Genomic DNA, 21691 nt, shown 5'->3' on the forward strand with positions numbered 1-21691 from the left:
TTATAGTGAACACACATGGTTATATATACCTGAATATCCAATTGCTGGAAATAAAGCTTAGGCTATATCCTAGCTAGAGTGTAAGTACATCATCTTAATACTAGCTATTCTGTTCTCCAGAGAACAGAATTTCTTTTAACTGTTTCAGTGTTTCTTAGAAAGCCCTTCCCACAATGCTACAGCAATATACAGCACACGTCTAAATCACCAATAACATTTCTCTTCAGAACATAAAAATATTTATCTTTCACCTAGTTCTTGTTTCGCTGCTTCTAGTAGTAGGTGTGAATTGGTAGTAAAAACTGTCATTACCGTTAGCTGATAAGTGAAAGCACTGTGTCAAATAAAAGTACATTTGCTGCAGGTTTTGAATCATAAAATAAAAAATTAACAAAGTAATATCATTGGTCATCAAGATTGGTTTCTAAACTTTAGCAGTAACTTTACAAAAAACAACTGCAGTCCAATTCTGATCTTACTAGATGTTCCAGCAGCAAAAAACTACCTACAGTGATAACTTACCTACAGTGATATCCTACATATGGTGATAACTTAACGCTGCAAAATTTGCATTTTCTCCTGCTTGCGTTAGAACAAAACAAGGGCAAACAAGTTTCAATGCTTGGTTAACAAAGCTAAAAACAATTCTTATATATCGAAAAGTTTTGGGTATCTTTTCAACAATGGTTTCTTTTTAATAAAATTACATTTTTATGAGATAATAGCTTCTACTTTTTCATAACTTTCAGCTTCTTATTCAGAAAATTATGAGTTAGAGATAGTGAACTACATACACTGTATCTACAAATTGAAGTTATTCTATGATGGTCTGTCTATTTGCGTGATTGTATCAATATGCATAATTTGTGTTCACAATCTTGTGCAATATTCAGCAAACTAATTCAGAGCATAAAATCAATAACCGTGGCTAGCGGCTTTCATGTATGCAAACAGATTAATGAGGGTGTTTGGAAGAGAATAAGTCTGGAACTAGTTTACTAAGTCATAGATGGCCAACCTATCATAGACTAAACTCATATTAATTCAAATCCTTTATATTAATGCTGTTATGAGTTAAAATATTTTATGAGGCCTAAAGTGAAAGTATAAACTAATAACAATAAACTAATGATAAGGAGATACAATGAGTAAATATAGTTAGTATAAAAAAGCACAAAATAATTTGTTTACATAATAAATAATAACAAATAATAATACTTTTAATTTTATTTTGTTGTTTTAAAGCACTAAGGCTGAGGCTTGCTGTAATGCCTCTTTGAAGGATTCTTTATTTCATAGTTTGAACTTTTATATCTATATACACTAAATGTATACGTTCAAAATATATCACATTGTTAAAACTATACAATTTTAGCATTCCGAAAGAATACAGTCACATTTGCAGCAGGTATTTTTACACAGTTGACTATCAAAACAACAACATATTTCTTACAGTAGAATCAATGCGCTCACGAGCGCATTGTTTGTTTTATTAGGATATGGGACACTTAGTCTGCCCGTTTAGCTTTGGCATGACGCAGCACTTAACGGTCTCCATTCTGATGCTTTTCATTCAGCATTAGACGGCTAACACTGAGCAAGGTATGTAACATTTATAACTGACTACTTGAGTGCTACCTGTAGTGGGCGGATGGGTAAACTATATAGTAGTTTCATTAAGGATCATATACTTATATATGGCAGGATAAGAGTTCATACTGTAGCCAGAAGCACCTGCATACAGACATTTGGATGGTGCGTAGAGGCTTTTAGTAGGAGACCACCCCTAGCAAATATTCTAACATAAAGTTTAGCTACTTGTTTGTTGCTGACTAGTGAAACTGCTTAGTACAGGTTATGGGCTCAACTTGTACTTCAAATGTTTCATATTTTGGTTATGTAACATTTTCTTGGATAAGTGTGACGTCAATTTGATACTTAATGACTAACAGTTAAGAAAAACGCAACATTAATTTTTCCAGCAATTTATTGTTGTTTATAGATACCAGAATATGTAACAACGTCATGTTTCTCAGAGATGACAACTCCATAATTATACGCAGAGGCGTTCGAACAGTGCTTGCTTATCTCACAATCTCTGAATCATTCCAATCTTGAATGCAGGTGCCTTTTAATGGAGCATGACTTCTTAAACATGATATATATTACACTAAATATATATATATATATATTTATATATATATATATTACACTAAATATTTTTATTTACCTACATCCTATTCTAGCGCATTACATAAAACTTTTATCCAAATCCTGCTGAAAGCCTTTTTTGTAAAACCACAGAGATTGTCCGTAGCGTAGTCATGAAACGCAAAGTCCGAAGATTTGATTTACTTTTTAAAAACTCAAAGAATCATACATACATGTTAGCAAAGGTACTTATTATTTCACCAGAACACAAAATAGTCAACAAAGAGACAGCAGCTATCATCACGCGCTGCCTGCTACTAGTTGTCATTTGTACCCTAGATGGGCAGTATATATGGAGTACCAAAGCTTCACTCAAACAAACAAGCAATATAGCAAGAAAACTGCAATAACTACTTACGCCGCTTGTGTAAGATGATTAATTATATTTCTATATTTTGTATGCTTAGGCTTTCTTACACTTCACTTGCTTGTTATGTAATTGATTTGTGCTTTTTCTATTATTTCATTTTGTTGAAAGCTTAAAAAGCTTATGCCAGATTGGCAGAGTGTCTCTCGCTCTTTTGAATGAGAGTGAAGACGTTGTACAGTTTTAGATGTTTTCAGCAATAAAATATCATCACAGCCTGATTTATCCGTATGTAGTGGCAGCTGCTGATTAGTTTTACAGTTATAAATGATGATTTAGTAATAATTTAGTAGTTGTTTTTATTACTTCCATCATCTTACTATTCTAACCATTGCGTAACACAGTCTCATTATGAGCTTTACCTTATAAACTGAGTACAATATAAAGTTGTCTTCTATAAAATAAGATATGTACACAACTTAGAGTTCTTGTATTACTACTTGGGCACAAAACACAGCTTTTCTGCGGATCATATGATGTGTACAATCTAGAGCTAGTCTGAATCTCTGTTATGTACAAGATTGTCAGTCTATAGATGTATACTTGCAGACTGGAGAGTCTCTATAACTGTGTAACCTTGACTTAAATAGCTTATCTCTATTGATTTGAATAGTGCTGGTTTCCCAGTCTTATCAAACCGGTAAATTAAACAAAGATCGATTTAAAGATTTCAAGGTCAAGTAGGGCCACGCCTAAGGTCACGGAAAGCTTTTAACTAGTACCTGCTCAGTCCCAGCACCCTTTACTTTGCTTGCATAAACATTTGTATTTGTAAACCAAGTGTAAGAGTTTTTACATAGACTTCATTTATTTATATTTCATATTTCATATATTTATTTATTCATATTATTTATATAAGTACTGATACTGACGGCACTCGAAAGAGTAATGTTGTTCTCTTCAACACAGTGCTATTGCTTTTTTGCTAAAATGCTAAAAAGTTGAATACAAAAAAGTTGAATTTTGTAAAATGCTGAAGTCAACTACATGTATGTTCAAGTTCTGTTTCACCTTTATCCTATTTATTATTCAAATGAAAGGCTTGAGTTGAATGAAATTGACTTCTAGTGACTCGACAGTTTCAACTGTACAAACTCAGAAGGCCAACTCACCTTGAGTTACCATGACAGTTGAATTTAAATATTTACCATAAAACCTTAATTTGATCACTTTTCAGCCCTTCTCTTATAGTGGCGGTCAAACAGAGTTGGGGTTCAAATAGAGGCTGTCGGTATATTTTTCAAATAGCTTGTCAGAGTTTTAGAAAGATTAATTTAACCCTTTTATGGGCCAAGCGAACTTCACTTATGTTTTGCGCTCTCTCTTGGGTGAAGCAACATTAACCCTTTTGGATGCAAAAATCTGCTAACCTACCTTCAGCTTATCAAATATCTTTAAATAAACGTACATCGAGAATCCAAAAAATATTGCTACCAGTTGATATTTATTGCTTGCAATTAACCCACAATAATATTATAGTTTGTACCCTGCTGTGCAATTTGTTGGAGCTTTCAATATTTTATTTCATTCTAAATTTGAAGCATATTTTTATTCTATAAATACATTTAACAATGTTGCATGAAACTCATTGCATCCATTGATATATTTGCTACAGTATTCCGCAAAAACTGGCATTTAATGTTCAATAGAAGAGGAGTTATCAGTGTCGATCCATTGTAAGCCGAGTTAAGATAATCGCAAGGATACTATCAAATAATATGCTATAAATATGCAAATTAATGTTATGTAACAATAGTCTATCAAATTCTACAAATATATATTCAAGAACAGGTGACATAATTGAGCCATATTTATAATACATGCAGAAACAAAAATTAACATTCTTGAAACAAAAATATTTGCATCGTTTACTCATCCAGTTGCGTTCTGATTGTACCTTTCGATGGAACGAGCATTTTCTGGCTGTCCAATACCATCCACAATGTCTGCTGGCTTCAACTCTTTTTCTGTACTTCTGAATTAGCCAATATTAGTGATCAAACAAATTTTTTTTGCAAAAAAAACTTTTAACATGTTGCGTTTTGCACAAATGCAACGTGTAAAAGTGTTTCTCGCTAGGCACAACCTGAGCTTAAAACTAGTGGTTCTATGCCATCATAAATGTAAACCGTTTTTTCACATATGTCGCAGTATCAAGATCATGTTAAACAACCAACTACTATTAGCCAGATACAGCTATTAATTATTTCTATGGTGTTGCTTTCAAAGTTTTTAAGAAAAAACTGAAAAGCTGTAGACAAATAGAAACAATGATAGAATTAACTGTTATTGATGTCATGGAGTCATTATTAGTACGATTTTGTAGACACTTTTCTGCTGATCACTTTCTATTATGGATTTGTAAAGATCAAATAATGTCAAAGTGCCGGTCAAACCAACAGGGCTTTATTAAAGGGTGGCGCTCTAATTTTCAACTCTTCTCCTGTAATAGCAGTCAAATCGAGGTGGCGCTCAAATAAAGGTGGCGTTCAATTATGTATGTAAGATACACACTACATATAAAATATGAATATAATATATATAAAACTAGATGATTTTTGACTAAAATGTCTCACAGCAGTCACAATGTTTTTTCGTACGTGGCGCAGAGTCAGGCTGTGACTATATATATATATAGTGGCAAGTTGACAAGCGGCAACCGCGGAACAGTGTTGTAGCTATCGCGATAAATTTTAGTCAAAAATCATCTAGTTTCAATACACTTAACTCGCAGAGTCTAGATTTGTCTTTTATACTTAATTTATTTAAAACGACATATATATATAATATGTAATACTATATTTATATATATTTGTAAACTATGAGTACAGTTCCCCATTTTCATAGATAGGCTAACTATTACCAGTACCATAAAAGAAAAAAAAGTTTTATAAAAAAGCTTACAGAGTAAGCCAAGTCATCACTCAGTGGTCATCAGTCTGTTATGGTTAACAGATGCTTTTATGATGTTACTTATTACCTGGAGGTCAAATTATTGACACGGCTGAGAGAAACAATGCTACCGAATGTTTTCATTTGACAACAAGGTGCGATGACCCCCTAGTATATTTTTCAATCCATGTGATCCTACCTCTAGATTAAAAACAGTGCTCCGTTTATTTGTTCACTGCAAGCTCAAACAGTGAAACCGTTACATCTGTTTTCAAAAGAAATTCACCAGCATAAGGCTCACATAGATGTGAGGTAGAGCAACTGTTGTGGGTGTAACAAGATTATTCGTTTCACATCGCCTTCTCATATGTCTACCAGATGACCTGATGGCCTTTCACTGCATAGCATTATATCATGTAACTATATAAAGCTGAATTACAAAACATGAATCTAATTTGGCAGAGCAAACTGGTTTATAGCATATCCTGTTCTGTAAAATAACTAGGAGATGATTATCATACGTAGACTTGTCTAATGTAGTAATTTGAATGACAGTGAGCAAAAGCAGAACATGTAAGGCTGTCAAAGGTAAACAAATGGCCATAAAGGTTACACCGGTTAAACTTGAATTTGAAAACAAGCCCCTTTTTGTTTTATGCTTTTGTCTAATTTTTTTGTTAGCACAATATGGGACTGTATGAAATTATAGCCCTATAAGCGGGCCTACTAATTAGGTGTGTCTATCACTATGTTTCCATGGTGCGCAGTACTGCGAAGCAGACCCTCCGAAGTCGAGGGGATTGTACGTTTCCATGCTGCGCAGTGGTTTTCAGCAAATAACGCAAATTAGCCAGAGAAGAGAAATTGTATAAATCGAATCGCCTGATGGAGAAATAGAATCGATCACGGATACCGAGCGTCATAAACGGTCTTTTTATGATTCTGTCGTCATTATACTTTTATTTACAATAAACATTCACAAGGTTTTACAAACCTTAACACACTTTTTATATAGTAATATATTTTTAATAAGTATTTTTAAGTAATATATTATTTAAACGTTAATTTAGGACTTGCCACCTATTTTTCGAAAAGCGTTGGCATCGATAACAAAGTCCAGGAAAGTAATCACCTCATCATCCTCGTGAATGCAGACCATAATTAAATTTAGGTGAAAGAAGATCGGAAGAATAGTAAAAAACAAGATTAGCAGGACATCCTTTGTACTAGTTTATGGCCCTCGAAGAATCCGTCTCCACGGCAGGAGAGCTATGCGCAGCCACTGCGCAGTCGCTGTTTCCTTGCTGCGAATTTGCACTGGCTTCGCACTGATCAGTGCGCAGTGATTTCAGTGCGAAGACGCCGTTTCCATGATTCGGAGATAGCGCAACTCCGAAGCACTGCGCATCATGGAAACATAGTGTATATGTAGGAGTGCAGAAGGAGTGGATGGAGTAAAGAGGGCCTGCTAATTAGGTGTGTCTATATGTAGGAGTGCAGAAGGAGTGGTGTCTATATGTAGGAGTGCAGAAGGAGTGGTGCAGAAGGAGTGGAAGGTAAACAAAAGGAAATCTGGGTAAGTCGAAAAACGAAAATGAGGTATCGAGGAGAAGTTGACAAAAGTGAGAGTGTAGGAAAGACTGTAGGTAACAAACCGTTCAGTGGTTCTGAACAGTTAACAGTGTAACATCTGGCAGAAACTGTGCAATAACTTGCTAATAACAATAATCAATAATCATAGTTTATAATAACAAGTCATTTTTAGCAGTTCCATTTATTCCCATTGTCTCTAGAATCCGCACTCTGGGATTTTAGAAAAATGGAAATAACTGAAATGGATGAGAATGTGATTGAACTAATCAAAAATGCTATGAGATTTTGGTACACTGAGCTTGAAAGAAGATATCGGTAGTTGACATCCAAAGAGAAACTTTCTAAAGAATTTCATTATCTCTTATCCTTTTCATTGTTGTCAACCATCTTGAGGGAGGCAGCTCAGAGTTACTAGTTTCAACAGGGCAGAAAGGTTAATCACCTCTCATCGGGTTATAAGGAATGAGTTTAAACTCTCTGGCAAATCTAAAGCGGAATTAAAGGCCTTGATTAACACTGTGAGAAGTGAAGTTTTGACTGACGGTTGCTACATTGGTTATAAGAAGAAAAAGGAAGATATTGAGGATCAAGAAATCAGCAGGTCAGACAGACTGCTGATAGAAGACCTCAGAAATAAATCCTATATGTAGTGGGTATGGATGAAAAGAAGGAGAAAGCTAAGGAGTATTACGGAAGGTGTATACAGGAGTATTTAGGTGCAGAAATCAAAACAGAATGGGGGCAACATATTAAGGTGATGAATACATAGGTTGTTGCAGCAGTACCTTACGCAGCTGCAGCATCGCGCTGTATGGTTGATAAGTGGAAGGAGATGGATGGTAAGACAAGGAAACTGGTAATGAAGTACTGTGCACTACCATCAAAGGAAGACATTGACAGACGCATAAGAATGAATGCAGAAGAGGAATGGTATCTATTAAGGAATGTGTAAGTATGGAGGAACTCAGATATTGTAAAGTGATCAAGTAAAAATGATTATTCAGTTCTAGATTACACAATTGAAGAAACAACAAGTGAGTAAAACGATAGAAGAGTGAAAAGAAAAGGCTCTACAGAGTCAGCCCCTTAGAACAACTGAAGAGATAGAGACAATATAGAAACAACTGAAGGGATAGAGACAAGGCTATGGAACTGGCCGAAAACTGGGTGGTTGAAGGAGACAGAGGAATGAATATTGATCGCCTAAGATCAGGCACTCCTCACCAAAAGCTGTAAAGATTCTGTAAAGAAGAAACAAGTCAGGAATAAGTGTTGGGTCTGTGGAGTAAGGCTACTGGTATGTGTATGCTCAGTTAGCAAGTACCTTGCTGGTATGAAATTTATATGAACCGGGTAGAAACTGGTAGAATAAGGTATGACAACCAAGCTGCACTAGTGAATAGAGAATGACAATGTCAAGGACATCAACATTTACACTGACAGAGTTGACTTGAACTCGGTTGAAACTAGCAATAAGTTGAACTCAGAAGCAATAATTATTGGTACAACTATCCATAGTGATTTTGATGTGTGAAAAAAAATGGAGAAGATGGATAGGAATGAAGACCTAGAACATTAAAGACATTGGAACTGGCTCAACTGTGGAGAATGAAGGCAATGGTAATGCTGATAATGATTGACGCTGGCAAATCTACGAATAGACTCATAGATCGAATGACACTTCTGGGAGTTTACACGAAGAAGTTTGGTACAGTACAACATACAGCATTTCTCGAATTGGGGAATGTACTCCAAAAGATCTTGTTCATCCCAGCCTAGCGAAACTGGGTCGATGGCAAAAGTACATACCGTCTAATGCTTTATTGAAACCATTACATAGTAATGATAATGTTCAGCGTACAAAAATGATCACTGCTTGGTACCCGGCATAGAATCTGTAAGAGGTTACAACTCCAAGTCTCTTGAAGAGGAGCCGTGCTGCAGCCAAAGACCAACAAATCCATCCTTTGGCTGTGTTCAGAAGATAAGATTAACAATATGGTTCTATTGAAGTGGTCTGTTTGTTTGGTTCTGTTGAACAAAGGTTAGAGTTAAAAATATAAATAGTTACGAGGTACTTTCAGTCAGTCTTATCTAGGAAATTTTGATAAAACTAGGTGTTTTTATGACATTGTACTGTTTTCAGAATTCTAGAATTTTGAATATTAAACCATATTTATATTAGTAACATAACACATTTGTTTATTCATGCAAATTTAGCTTCTTGCTTCTGTGTACCTTCTGTCAATTTATCCTTCTCTGTCAAATTTCAGTTCATTCTTGCCATACTTTAGTTAAGCAGGCCACAAAAGTTAATCACAACTTGACTGGTTTTTTGCAATAACTTTTACTTTTTAAACACTCATCTTTCTGCAGATTTTGCAAGCAAACCTTCTGAAAATATTGAATCCATTAATAAGAAGAAGTGAAAATCAAATAATAGAATAAGGAACTGAAAGATGGAGATACGAGCCGTCCTGAGAGACCCCAAAACCTTTGGTCGGCAGCAACACATTCAGTGGCTCTTGCTGGCATCTTGTAACATACTCAACGCTCTACATCTCGTAGCCTCAGTCTTCATATCAGCTTCTGTAGACTTCAGGTGAGCGTCTTCATTAGATTGTCAATGTGACAAAATGAGAAATTTGCTATAGAGAGTAAAATATTTCCTGTTTTAGAGTTACATATCTATCATAAAATAATATACTTATGCATACATGTATATACTCCATATGCATACGTGTATATACTGCATATGCATACATGTATATACTCCATATACATACGTGTATATACATGTACTCCATATGCATACATGTATAAATTTCATATGCATACATATATATGGTCCATATGCATACATGTGTATACTCCAAATACATACATGCATATACTCTATATGCATACATGTATCTACTCCATACGCATACATAAAACAGCTAGCATACAACGGCAGCTGTCTTCTAAGCAGTCTTTATTCTTACCGAGCAGCCAGCCACCAGATGTTGGTATTACTGCACATGGGTGTATATTTAATGTGGCAAAACTTTGTTAGAGTGAGTTAGCAAAGGTGATTCGTATAAGGAAACATCTATAGCATAAAACTCTCCATAATTAATGGTCTGAGAATAAAAATGTTTGCTGTGACATTCAGGGCATGAAACTGCAGGATAATTGATTTAAGAGCTACAGGGAGTTGGGATTCATCCAAGTTAAAAAAAATCACACAATTAGTGCCAATTTTACAAGGATTATGGCAAATAACAGTAGACTCCAACAAACAGCTGAGAGAATCATTGGGAAATTATAAGCTGAATAATAGACAAAATTCCTTTTGTCTCTAGTATTTCTGCCTGCAGCTTGTTATTACTAACCAGATTTACACCAATAGCATCAGTCTATAGCACCAGTAACTGTAACGATATCAATCATTGTGCAAACAGTAGTAGTGGCAGTAGTAGTCCCAGTTTTACTAGTAGTAGTCATAGCTTTTGAAGAGGCATAGAATCCGTGTTACTAGCAACAATTGTAGTATTTAATAGCAGTAGTCATTGTAGTAGTAGCACTTGTAGAAGACAAAGTAATTGTAGAATGGTCGCCTTGTTGGGAGCAATAGTAGTGACAGCAGTAGTGACAGTAGTACTGGCAGCAGTAGTGACAGCAGTAGTAATAGCAGTAGTGATAGGAGTAGTAGCTTCTATACAAATAAAACCCGTCATTCACTAACATTTTAGCTTAGCCAAAAATATTTTGTGTTATTTGTATAGTATAGGCCCTTGAAGCACCGTGGTGACCTTGCTAAAATTTAATGACTTCTGCAATGTTTTACACGTAAGAATGCAAGAACTGCTTGCTTTCAAGTTATTCACTCCTTGCGTGTAAGCAATGACCTTGAGCTGCTGTTAACGCCTGCTTAGACCATTATAGTTGGCACAATCAAATAATACAGTAACCGCTCTCTCACACCATAATAAAAAGTGACCTTCATAGCCCTGTTTGGAAGAATCATAAAACAGCCATAAACGACAGTCAGCCATTGTCCATTAGCCATATAAATGGTTTCCCAGCGCCTACTAAATACATGTATCTGTTTGTCAGTCATTGTGGTTTCACTGGTGACCCAGCTGACTTTATGAGAATCGGTACAACTTTTCAAATTTTTAGTTTGTTTTAGTTAAAAAATCGTACATTTAAAATGCATGCGTATAGTCAGCTGCCTCCTTTGGAGTCAACTCGTATATTACATGCTGTACAGTAACATAATAAAACCGCCTGTATGTTTGTCTGTATTTCCTCCTAGGCTTCCAAATGCGGACTCATATTGCAATGCCTATCTTTAAACATACTTTGATAAGTAAATTATATTGCATATCAAATTAATATTACTATTATTTTAGTTTATAAATCAAATAATCTCTGAATTCATGTGAAATAAAGTTAAGATAATGCGTTATATTTTTATCATATTTTGCTTTAAATCATTTAAAAACTCAATCAGATGGTAAAATGTTAAAGTTTGATATACTTTGATTATCGTATCTACTCTTTAAACATTTACTGTGTAAACATTACATATTACTCATCACGGAAAATATTACTCACCACGGAATATATTACTCACCACGGAATATATCACTTGAAAACTACTGATGATGCCTTTGTTGCACGCTTTGAACTCTTATATGCGGGCTGCAAAAAGCTGATTAATCAACATTTATAGGAAGAAGGCAGGTGTAAAAAACTTCTATAAATAGTATGACAAATAGATGAATGTCAATATGCATTAGTACAGAGAAAGAGAGCATATGTAACAATGCGTGAGTTGACAGAGAACATGTAAGATGGACAAGGTTAGAACACTGTGCAAGATGGACCAGGTTAAACCACTGTGCAAGATGGACCAAGTAAGACCACTGTGCAAGAGCTTCAACACGGTGTGATTAGCCAACGTGCACAATGTCAGTGCTGCAAAAATTACGAAATAACAGAACACCTTAATCACCTTTTTTATTTCCCTTAGTTTTTGACTTTTGAGCTATAATCAGGCAGGATCCTTTTAATAATGTTTAGAGAGCTCTCACTCTTATCTCCTTATCTACGCTAAGCTTTCATAGAGTGCTATCAATTACAAAGCGCCCGAACAGTCAGTTGATATGAGAGAACACTCTAAAAAGGCTACACCGAGTCTGTGACTCAGCTTGTGAGCAGATTAGCCCTTGATTTATTTTGGGTGGAGAGAATTTATGTTCTCAATTTCATAATCGTACAGGCATAGTGGACTATTCTTTTTAAAAACTAGCGTTTTGTCAAATTTTAATGATGACAAGTACAACATTTGTTTATAAGGTATTTTCTGATTTCCTTAGCAGAATAGAGAAGGCACATAATAAAATACCTAGCATATATATTGCTGAACAGGGCATGTAATAAACAATTGTCTGCATATTTATAAACTTGGAGTTATCATCTACCGGCTGTTTTTAACAATAATCAGTTGGCACAATAATTGCTCTATTGATTAGTGGTTGGTATATGAATGAATTATCTAGGATTATTTTGAGCCAATGTCAAAGAAATTAAAGTGTGTCTGTTATACAGCAAGTGTCATATGGTGCTGCCTGTAAACATTAGCTTGAGGTTTATATCGAAAGTCAAGGCTTTTGCTGATGCATCAACAAGCGCGCCCTTATCCACTGACAAGGAACCTGATTCAGTTATGCTAAACTTGTTTGTGTTATGACAACAGTTTTGTTAGTCATGGCTCAAACTACCATATTTCTTCTACAAACTACCATATTTCTTTTACAAACTACCATATTTCTTTTACAAATGTTAAGGGTGTGTAAATGAAATTCAAATACCATGCCTGTACCACCACATACTACTATGCAAAGGATATAGTATGATATAGAAAACACGAAGTGTCTTTTTAATAATGCACTGAACTTTTAATCTTTACTATAATAAGAACCGTGTCTGTCCGTCTGTCCGAAGACACAGTGATTAGTAAAAAAGTTGGAATTAAACGTTGACCTTGCGTTCTACAGATCAGTGCACTAACCACTACATTACTCAGCCACCTTATCACTTCATAGAATACTTATGCACATACTGATTACACATGATGATCTCTCACGGTGCACAGGACTGCTAAGGGTATCAGATGTAATAGTAACAGTAATAGTAACACATTCTCAGCTTCTTCATAAGCTGGCATTAAAAATATTAAATAACACTCTATGAAGGCCAAACTACGGTATGCTTACAAAAACAACTATCCACAAACTTGTGTTATGAGGACAGACGTGTTACGAGAAAAAACGCAACAGCAGTTATCTCTACAATTCAATCGTTCAGTGCTTTTTAAGTTCCCATCTATCTATTTGCACAGAAAGCAGCAGAGATAATTGATTTGCTATACATTTCATTTTTGCAAACTCTGCAATGTGACCCAGTTGGTTATGTAGTTGTCACAATGCAAATGTTTAGTCTATATGGAACGAGAGAACTACCTTAACTTTGGCCATTTTTTTTGCAAAAATTACACTTCCAAGATTGTTGGGATCACATAAACACACAACCAAACAGCTCAGACAGCCCGTCCTTATGTTAGCCATGACAATAACATCTAAAGATTAGAAATTGTTTTTCCTCTGAAGTCCGTGAGACATGCACGGGCTAACAATCCTTAGTGTCTTGTTTTACAAATAACATTTCTTATTTTCAGATGCCAGATACCAGGACTAAAAAATGACACATTTGCTGTGCAAGGATGGGAACACAACTCCAGCATATCTCAATATATTCCACTCAAAAGTGATGGAAAATATGATTCGTGCCATTTGAGAGTCACCAACACGAGCCAGCTAGAGACATGTAATAGCTACGTCTACACTACTAGTATATTCAAGGATACAACAGTAACGGAGGTAGGTGCTGCTGTTGCCTTTCCATATGTTTCTTATATAACAAATAGTTCCTAATGCTAGACTATAATGGCCTCCTCCGCCTGTGACTCATCCTGACTGGTGCAACATGATCAGACATTCAGACATAAAGAAGTTAATAAAATTGTTCTGGTGTAAGTGGTGAACACACTAGTTGCATTTCAAATAATAGGTTTTGAACTTGAGGTTTTAGGATCTTGAGATATCAAAAAGATCTTAAATCGTTAGAAATGTAGTTTATTTGATATATTGTATTTTACTTTTGTCTACCATTGTAAGCAAAAGCTGTAATCGTAACAAACTCCACCTGCTTGTAATAATTTGCAGTTTAACCTGGTGTGTGACAAGACGGCTTTATCGACTCTAGCCGGAGTCGTCTACATGGCAGGACTGTTCGTCGGCTCCATAGCCTTTGGTGCTGTATCAGATAAGTAAGCTGCCTTCTTAAGCTTGTTGTCATCAACTTTAGTAAAGTCCGCACTAATCATTATTCACTTTTTTACTAATAAATATACGTACAAAACTATATCATAGATGTTTGTCATGCTTTCAAATTGTGTCGAAAGTGGACTGTTTATATATTACTCATATATGTTTTTACTAATAAATATATTTATAAAAATATATCATAGATGTTTGTCATACTTTCAGACTGGGTCGTAAGTGGACTATTTATATTGGACTCTGTCTGCAAGCTGTTTTTGCTCTCTCAATCCGATTTGCTCCTAATTTGGAAGCTTTCATTAGTCTGAGGTTTCTGCTGGGAGCCGTGTGCATTGGAGGTCTTGTAACCCAGTTCACACTAAGTAAGTTGGTTCTTTGCTAGTTACAACTTGCTGAACCCTAATGACTCATTGCCTGGTATTGTTTGTTGGAGATTGTCTGCTCTTGATAATAAGGAAACATTTTATATAGCGTATTGAAGTCACTCAGTTCACACTAAGTAAGTTGGTTCTCTGCTAGTTACAACTTGCTGAACCCTAATGACTCATTGCCTGGTATTGTTTGTTTGAGATTGTCTGCTCTTGATAATAAGGAAACATTTTATATAGCGTATTGAAGTCACTCAGTTCACACTAAGTAAGTTGGTTCTCTGCTAGTTACAACTTGCTGAACTCTAATGACTCATTGCCTGGTATTGTTTGTTGGAGGTTGTCTGCTCTTGATAATAAGGAAACTGTTATGTAGCGTATTGAAGTCTCAAGATTTTTTAGTTAGCATGAGTTTATTAGTAAATAGTGAATATTTGGTAACCAAAGCTGGAAGGTTGACTTGCAACAAAATTAACTTACAGTTATTTGATATCAAAAGATTCACCATGCCTTACTCTGCGGTATTGTAGGTTCAAAACTTGTGGGAATGTGATTACAAGCTCTTAAAAGCTCCAAACAATTCCGACGAATGAGGTTACACGAAAGTGTAAACAGAAGCACATCGTGTTCAACTACGTCTCATTTGAGCCGTTTTGAGAGGGATTCCAACCTACGGCAGTTTGTGATGGCTGCGATTAACTGTTCGTTTTTAGCTTTGAAAAGCTTGTTATCACATTTCCACATATTTTGCACCTACAACACAACAGAGTAAGACATGGTGAACCTTTTGATACCAAATAACTGTAATGTGAATTTTGTTGCAAGTCAACCTTTAAAGCAGGCCAGCTGAATCTGGTTTCATTTTTTCATCCTTTTCTTAGAAGAAGCCGTAGAAAATTAAACTGTGTTACTGAAAAAAACAAGGTTGGTTCCAAGAGGCTACAACTCCTGTTTTGCTCGATTTGTATGCTAGTGAAGTAAGTAACCAAGAAAAGCTCAACTTGCTTCAGTCAGCAAGAAAGCTATAAAAGCTACCAGTGGAAATGCTGTCATAATCAGGCATGTTTTATCTTGTTAAGCATTGTAGCTAAAATGATCCATGCTAACATTCCGATAGCGTGAGGTGTAACGGCGAACTTGTAACTATCTTGTATTGAAATCAACTCTAACTGATTGTCTTGCTTTATGATTCCAATATGGCACTCACACACTTTCACCTATAACATTCATATTTCACTCATACCTTTTGTCTAATCTTCAATGAATATTTAAAGCAGTTATTTAAAAATACTAAAAGTTAAGTTTTCATGTTGTCAACACCAACACTGTTTTTGTGTTGTTCACACCAACACTGTTTTCATGTTATCCACACCAACACTGTTTTCATGTTATCAACACCAACACTGTTTTCATGTTGTCCACACCAACACTGTTTTCATTTTGTTCACACCAACACTGTTTTTATGTTGTCAACACCAACATTGTTTTCATGTTGTCAACACCGGCACTGTTTTCATGTTGTCAACACAAACACTGCTTTTTGACCTGTTTTCAGTGATAGAGATTTCTCCACCAAACAGAAGAACTATCAGTGCCATTGTTCAAACACTAGGGTGGGCCGTTGGTGTCATACTACTCTCTGGAATTGGCTTTGCGCTTAGAGGTTGGAGAGACCTTCAGCTCTGTCTAGCATGTATTAGCATTCCTTTCATTCTCACCTACTGGTGGTAAGTTTATTACTCTGTAATGTTCCCAAAGGATCTACGCATACACGGGGACCTAGATCATCTTGAGATATTGATTCTGTTACAGAGAGATATCTATACATGTATTGATAAATCCTCCTTTGCTACTGTCTGTCTGTTAGTCCGTGTTTCCTCTTTTTTGTCTAACTTCTTCTAAACTTCACAAGCATGCGCTTCGTGCCTTCTACCAGTCGCTAAATATTGGGTTTCAAAACTCTGTCTGGTTTCTGAGAGTCAGCTTATTAGACACCCACCTGCTGACTATCTGATTGAACATAAAAGAAATTCAGTGCATCATCAGGCTTAGTACTAGTCTCTTGCTCAAAATATGCAACTATTTGCTAGTAAAAATGAAAATTAAGCCAAGTTTTAGGTTAGGTTCTACAACAGGAATAAAAACTCAATTATTGTTTTACAAACTTAAATATAAACTTGCAGAAAATTTTAGTAGATTTTATCAAAAAGTATTGATATTTTTTATCATTTGAGGTTGCTTCTGGTGCTTGAAGTGATTTGACTGCCAGAATGTTATCATTTGAGGTTGCTTCTGGTGCTTGAAGTGATTTGACTGCCAGAATGTTATCATTTGAGGTTGCTTCTGGTGCTTGAAGTGATTTGACTGCCAGAATGTTATCATTTGAGGTTGCTTCTGGTGCTTGAAGTGATCTGACTGCCAGAATGTTATCATTTGAGGTTGCTTCTGGTGCTTGAAGTGATTTGACTGCCAGAATGTTATCATTTGAGGTTGCTTCTGGTGCTTGAAGTGATTTGACTGCCAGAATGTTATCATTTGAGGTTGCTTCTGGTGCTTGAAGTGATTTGACTGCCAGAATGTTATCATTTGAGGTTGCTTCTGGTGCTTGAAGTGATTTGACTGCCAGAATGTTATCATTTGAGGTTGCTTCTGGTGCTTGAAGTGATTTGACTGCCAGAATGTTATCATTTGAGGTTGCTTCTGGTGCTTGAAGTGATTTGACTGCCAGAATGTTATCATTTGAGGTTGCTTCTGGTGCTTGAAGTGATTTGACTGCCAGAATGTTATTATTTGAGGTTGCTTCTGGTGCTTGAAGTGATTTGACTGCCAGAATGTTATCATTTGAGGTTGCTTCTGGTGCTTGAAGGGATTTGACTGCCAGAATGTTTCAAGATTAGAATTGACAAAGCTTTATCGAAATTAAAAAGCTCAGAAAAAAACTGCGTGCAAAATGGCATTACTAGTTGTTATTGTTGCGATAGTTGATATGGAAATTTAATTGTGTTCAAGTTGTAGCGTTGTAGCGTTACACTTCTTTATTTTATAGGTTTTCTCTTTCCAAATATAGACGTCATAATTGCGCTTTTACATAATTTGAGCATTTTAACCCTGATCAAGTTTTATTGATTTCAATCTTGAAACATCCTGGCATTCTGACAACCTCAAACATCAAAAACAATCGCAAATGATAAAAAAATACTGATAGTTTCTGATAAAATCTTATAAAGCTTTGTGTAAGCTTATTTTTAACTCATAAAAACAATTTAATTTTTTTTAAATCTTTCATGACATGCTGACTAACTGCACCCTCTGTTGCTTTCTGCAAAACATTTATAAGCCATAAAAAAACTTGAAAATCTACAGGTTGTTAACTGAATCTCCAACATGGCTGCTATCACAAGGACGATTTGAAGAAGCTGTTCAAATAGTCAAAAGGATAAAGGAGTTGAACAACCTGGAAGATGTAGATACGGAGCAGTTGGTGGACACAGAAAATGAGGAGACTCAAGCGAAAGAGAGCTGGCGGAAAGTTCTAGTTTCTCGTACCATCATTATTAACATTCTAATAAACAGCTTTGGTTGGTGAGTTCTTTTCAGGAATCTCACTCTTTGAGTGCTCTGTGTTGTACTTGTGCCTGACGTTGTACTTGCGCCTGACGTTGTACTTGCACCTGACGTTGTACTTGCACCTGACGTTGTACTTGCGCCTGACGTTGTACTTGCGCCTGAAGTTGTACTTGAGCTTGATGTTGTACTTGCACCTGGCGTTGTACTTGCGCCTGATAATGTACTTGCACCTGACGTTGTACTTGCACCTGGCGTTGTACTTGCGCCTGAAGTTGTACTTGCGCCTGACGTTGTACTTGCGGCTGACGTTGTACTTGCACCTGGCGTTGTACTTGCACCTGATATTGTACTTGCGCCTGACATTGTACTCGCACCTGACGTGGTACTTGCGCCTGATCAGCTTGTCTCCTGCATGTAGTAATAAAGTTATTAGTGTATTGACCTATAATAAATTTTATCTTTCAAATTTTAGGTTTGTTGGGTCAATGGGCTACTATGGATTGGCATTGAATGTTGGAAATCTTGTCGGAGATATATATGTGAATAACTTGATTGGCGGCATAGTAGAGGTTTTCGCTTACTTCTTACTGCTGATATGCCTCAAGGCTGGCAGGAAACCAGTCTATATCTTACTCATGTCAATCGGTGGAGTTGCTCTCATCGTCTCAGGATTTCTCATAGTTTACTTGCCAGAAGAAGGTTCGTGCCAACAAGCTTTTACTTAAAATATTAAGCAGATGTGTGCTTATTGTTCAAAACACTGATATAAGTTAAGAGTTGTCTTTTTTTTAACAAAAACAGACGGCCGCCAATTTAAAAGAAGTGTTTAAAAACCAGACTGTTCAATTTTTAGTAGTTTTCAAGCATTTAGCAATGTATGTTCTTAGTTTAAAGAATTAATTGAAAGTTTGAAAACTTACACAAACTTAATTTTTATTGGCAGCAAAGTTAATGAGCTACTGTTCAATTTTCCAGCTACTTGCATGTTTTATTATATAAACCCAAATGCTTTTTGCTGGCTAATGATTGTTTTGTTCTTTACTACGCTGTTAAGATTAACATAGTTATTGATATACATATAGCCACAAAGGGTCTCTCCAATACTTATGAACGCCTGTTGAAATCGACAAACTCACCTTAGTTGTTTTGTTTTAGGTTTAAGTTGGGTGATTGTGACGATAAGTATGATCGGAAAGTTTGCAGTGTCCGCAGGTTTTGAGCTAATCTATTTTTGGTCGGCTGAGGTCTATCCTACATCTATGAGGAATTCTATGCTTGGCATAAACTCTGCAGCAGCAAGGGTTGGTGGGATGGTGTCTCCAGTCATAGCTGATATCGTAAGTTAACCTTCTCATCGCTAGTAGCAATAGAAATGACAGTGCATTGTACTACCTCCTCAACGCATGCGGAGTTTGTCCTACGAACTACTGACACTTGCTTGCTGTAGCCCAAGTATTCAGAGAACATGCCGTTTGCGGAAGGAGCTGCTCCTCTCATCTTTGGTGCTTTTATGCTGATGTCAGCGCTGTCAGCTTTCTTCCTACCAGAGACCAACAACATACCCATTCCAGAGTGTGTGAAAGATGCTAACGAACTGACATACAATTACAAGTAAGAACTACTTCTTTTTAATTACAGTATATTTTTTTAGGCCATCTATGGCCAATTTTGTTCAGTTGTTAATCACTTAGCAAGCTCTTTGCTTCTAAATTGTAGTTGTCTTCTCTTTTTTACCTTTCACTAATTACTGCTGAAAGAGTAGAAATCGATATGTTACAGTTAGCATACGAAGCGCACAGCTTTTTACAATGTAAGATTGTAAAAAGCTGTCTGTAATGCAGCAGGAAGATGAGCTGACCAGGGGAAAGCAACTGCTAAATATCATATAAATATGCCACAAAGTATTCTAAACCTTCTTGTTTAACTAAATATCTGTAACTTTCATAAATACTAAAAAATTGTTGCGAAGTGCTAGAAAAGCCAGGCTGCTATACTGTCTCTTCAAACCTCCAAAATAAATGTATGCAGCTCACTACATATAATATACAATGTATGCGGCTCACTACATATAATATACAATGTATGCGGCTCTCTACATATAATATACAATGTATGCGGCTCACTACATATAATATACAATGTATGCAGCTCACTACATATAATATACAATGTATGCAGCTCACTACATATAATATACAATGTATGCAGCTCACTACATGTAAAATACAATGTATGTGGCTCACTACATATAATATACAATGTATGTGGCTCACTACATATAAAATACAATGTATGTGGCTCACTACATATAAAATACAATGTATATGCTTTAGCGTTTAGTAGAATCAAAACTTTTCAGTTTGACCTTCACCTTATTCACCTTCTGCACTTTATTTTGTAGAGGATTCAAGCCATACATCAGCAAGACAAAACTAGTGGGCGAGGTGGAGATGACTTCGACAAAGTCAAATTTACTTTGAATGAAAGATTTTGAACAAAACTAAACTTTCTAATACTTTTAAAAAAATATGTAGCCTTAGATCTTCATATTGATTTAGTGGTTTAATCTTTTTATGCAAAGTGAAAGTAAGTTGAGAGAAATTATCAGTATCAATAAGAAAAGTAAAAGGCATTCTTCTTTGAGGTTTGCAAATAACTCACTTTTGAAATGAACCTTTTTCATATTCTCCCATATATTTTAGTGAGTTATCTTATCATGAGTGCTCAATATTTCTATTATTAAAATATTGCTCGCGAGTGTTCCCTGAAAAAATCTGTCATTTCAGACAGTGATGAGAATTCTTTGGAATTTTACTTTTGCTCCTATAGGAAGGATAGTTATTCTTAGCATCGTTTCTTATTCTTTCTGAGTTTTATAGCCTAAAGAGGCATTAAAATTAGTCACAAATATACATCAACAGAGTGACTTTGTACTAGTAACAAGTTATTATACAGCAAGTTTAGCACTCAGTTAAAGCTCCAACTTTTAACAGTTTTGATCAATGACTGGCAGCCTCTGAGACTGCTGCATCAGCTGGCTCACTTTAACATTCTGTCATTGTTTTTCCTTTCTGCGCAGTCAGAAAACCTGGTGTATAGAAGATTGGTATTCTTTCGCCAGTTTGTAATGTTAGTGAGATCTGCTATAAATGTATCAGTTGTAAATGCTTAGCTAGCCTTCTCTTCAGGTCAAGGTTAAACAGCTTAAAAGACAGAAGTGTACTATGCGATGGCTCTATAATTATGAACTGAATACATTGGGTTACAAGAAAGCAGAAATTTAGTAATTTGTAAGAGGCAAA

The 21691-nt window shown here is 35.7% G+C and overlaps 1 protein-coding gene across 2 annotated transcripts; it reads left to right on the forward strand.

Annotated features, from left to right (window-relative positions):
* The first annotated feature begins 1519 nt into the window (after positions 1–1519).
* On the forward strand, positions 1520–21307 carry LOC137407736 (organic cation transporter protein-like). 2 transcript variants are annotated; one of them, XM_068094120.1, is made up of 12 exons: positions 1520–1602; positions 6963–7046; positions 9440–9665; positions 13791–13992; positions 14338–14441; positions 14662–14816; positions 16378–16549; positions 18186–18404; positions 18862–19088; positions 19545–19726; positions 19837–20000; positions 20791–21307. In XM_068094120.1, exons 3-12 carry the CDS (start codon positions 9523–9525, stop codon positions 20867–20869), a joined length of 1647 nt encoding a protein of 548 aa, XP_067950221.1. In that variant the 5' UTR covers positions 1520–1602; positions 6963–7046; positions 9440–9522; the 3' UTR covers positions 20870–21307. The 2 variants fall into 2 exon arrangements, with proteins under 2 accessions (XP_067950221.1, XP_067950228.1); XM_068094127.1 differs by having other exon boundaries at positions 1525–1602; positions 6993–7046.
* The last annotated feature ends 384 nt before the right edge of the window (positions 21308–21691 follow it).

The sequence above is a fragment of the Watersipora subatra genome, chromosome 1, assembly GCF_963576615.1.
Source record: "Watersipora subatra chromosome 1, tzWatSuba1.1, whole genome shotgun sequence".
NCBI classification, from domain to species: Eukaryota; Metazoa; Bryozoa; class Gymnolaemata; order Cheilostomatida; family Watersiporidae; genus Watersipora; species Watersipora subatra.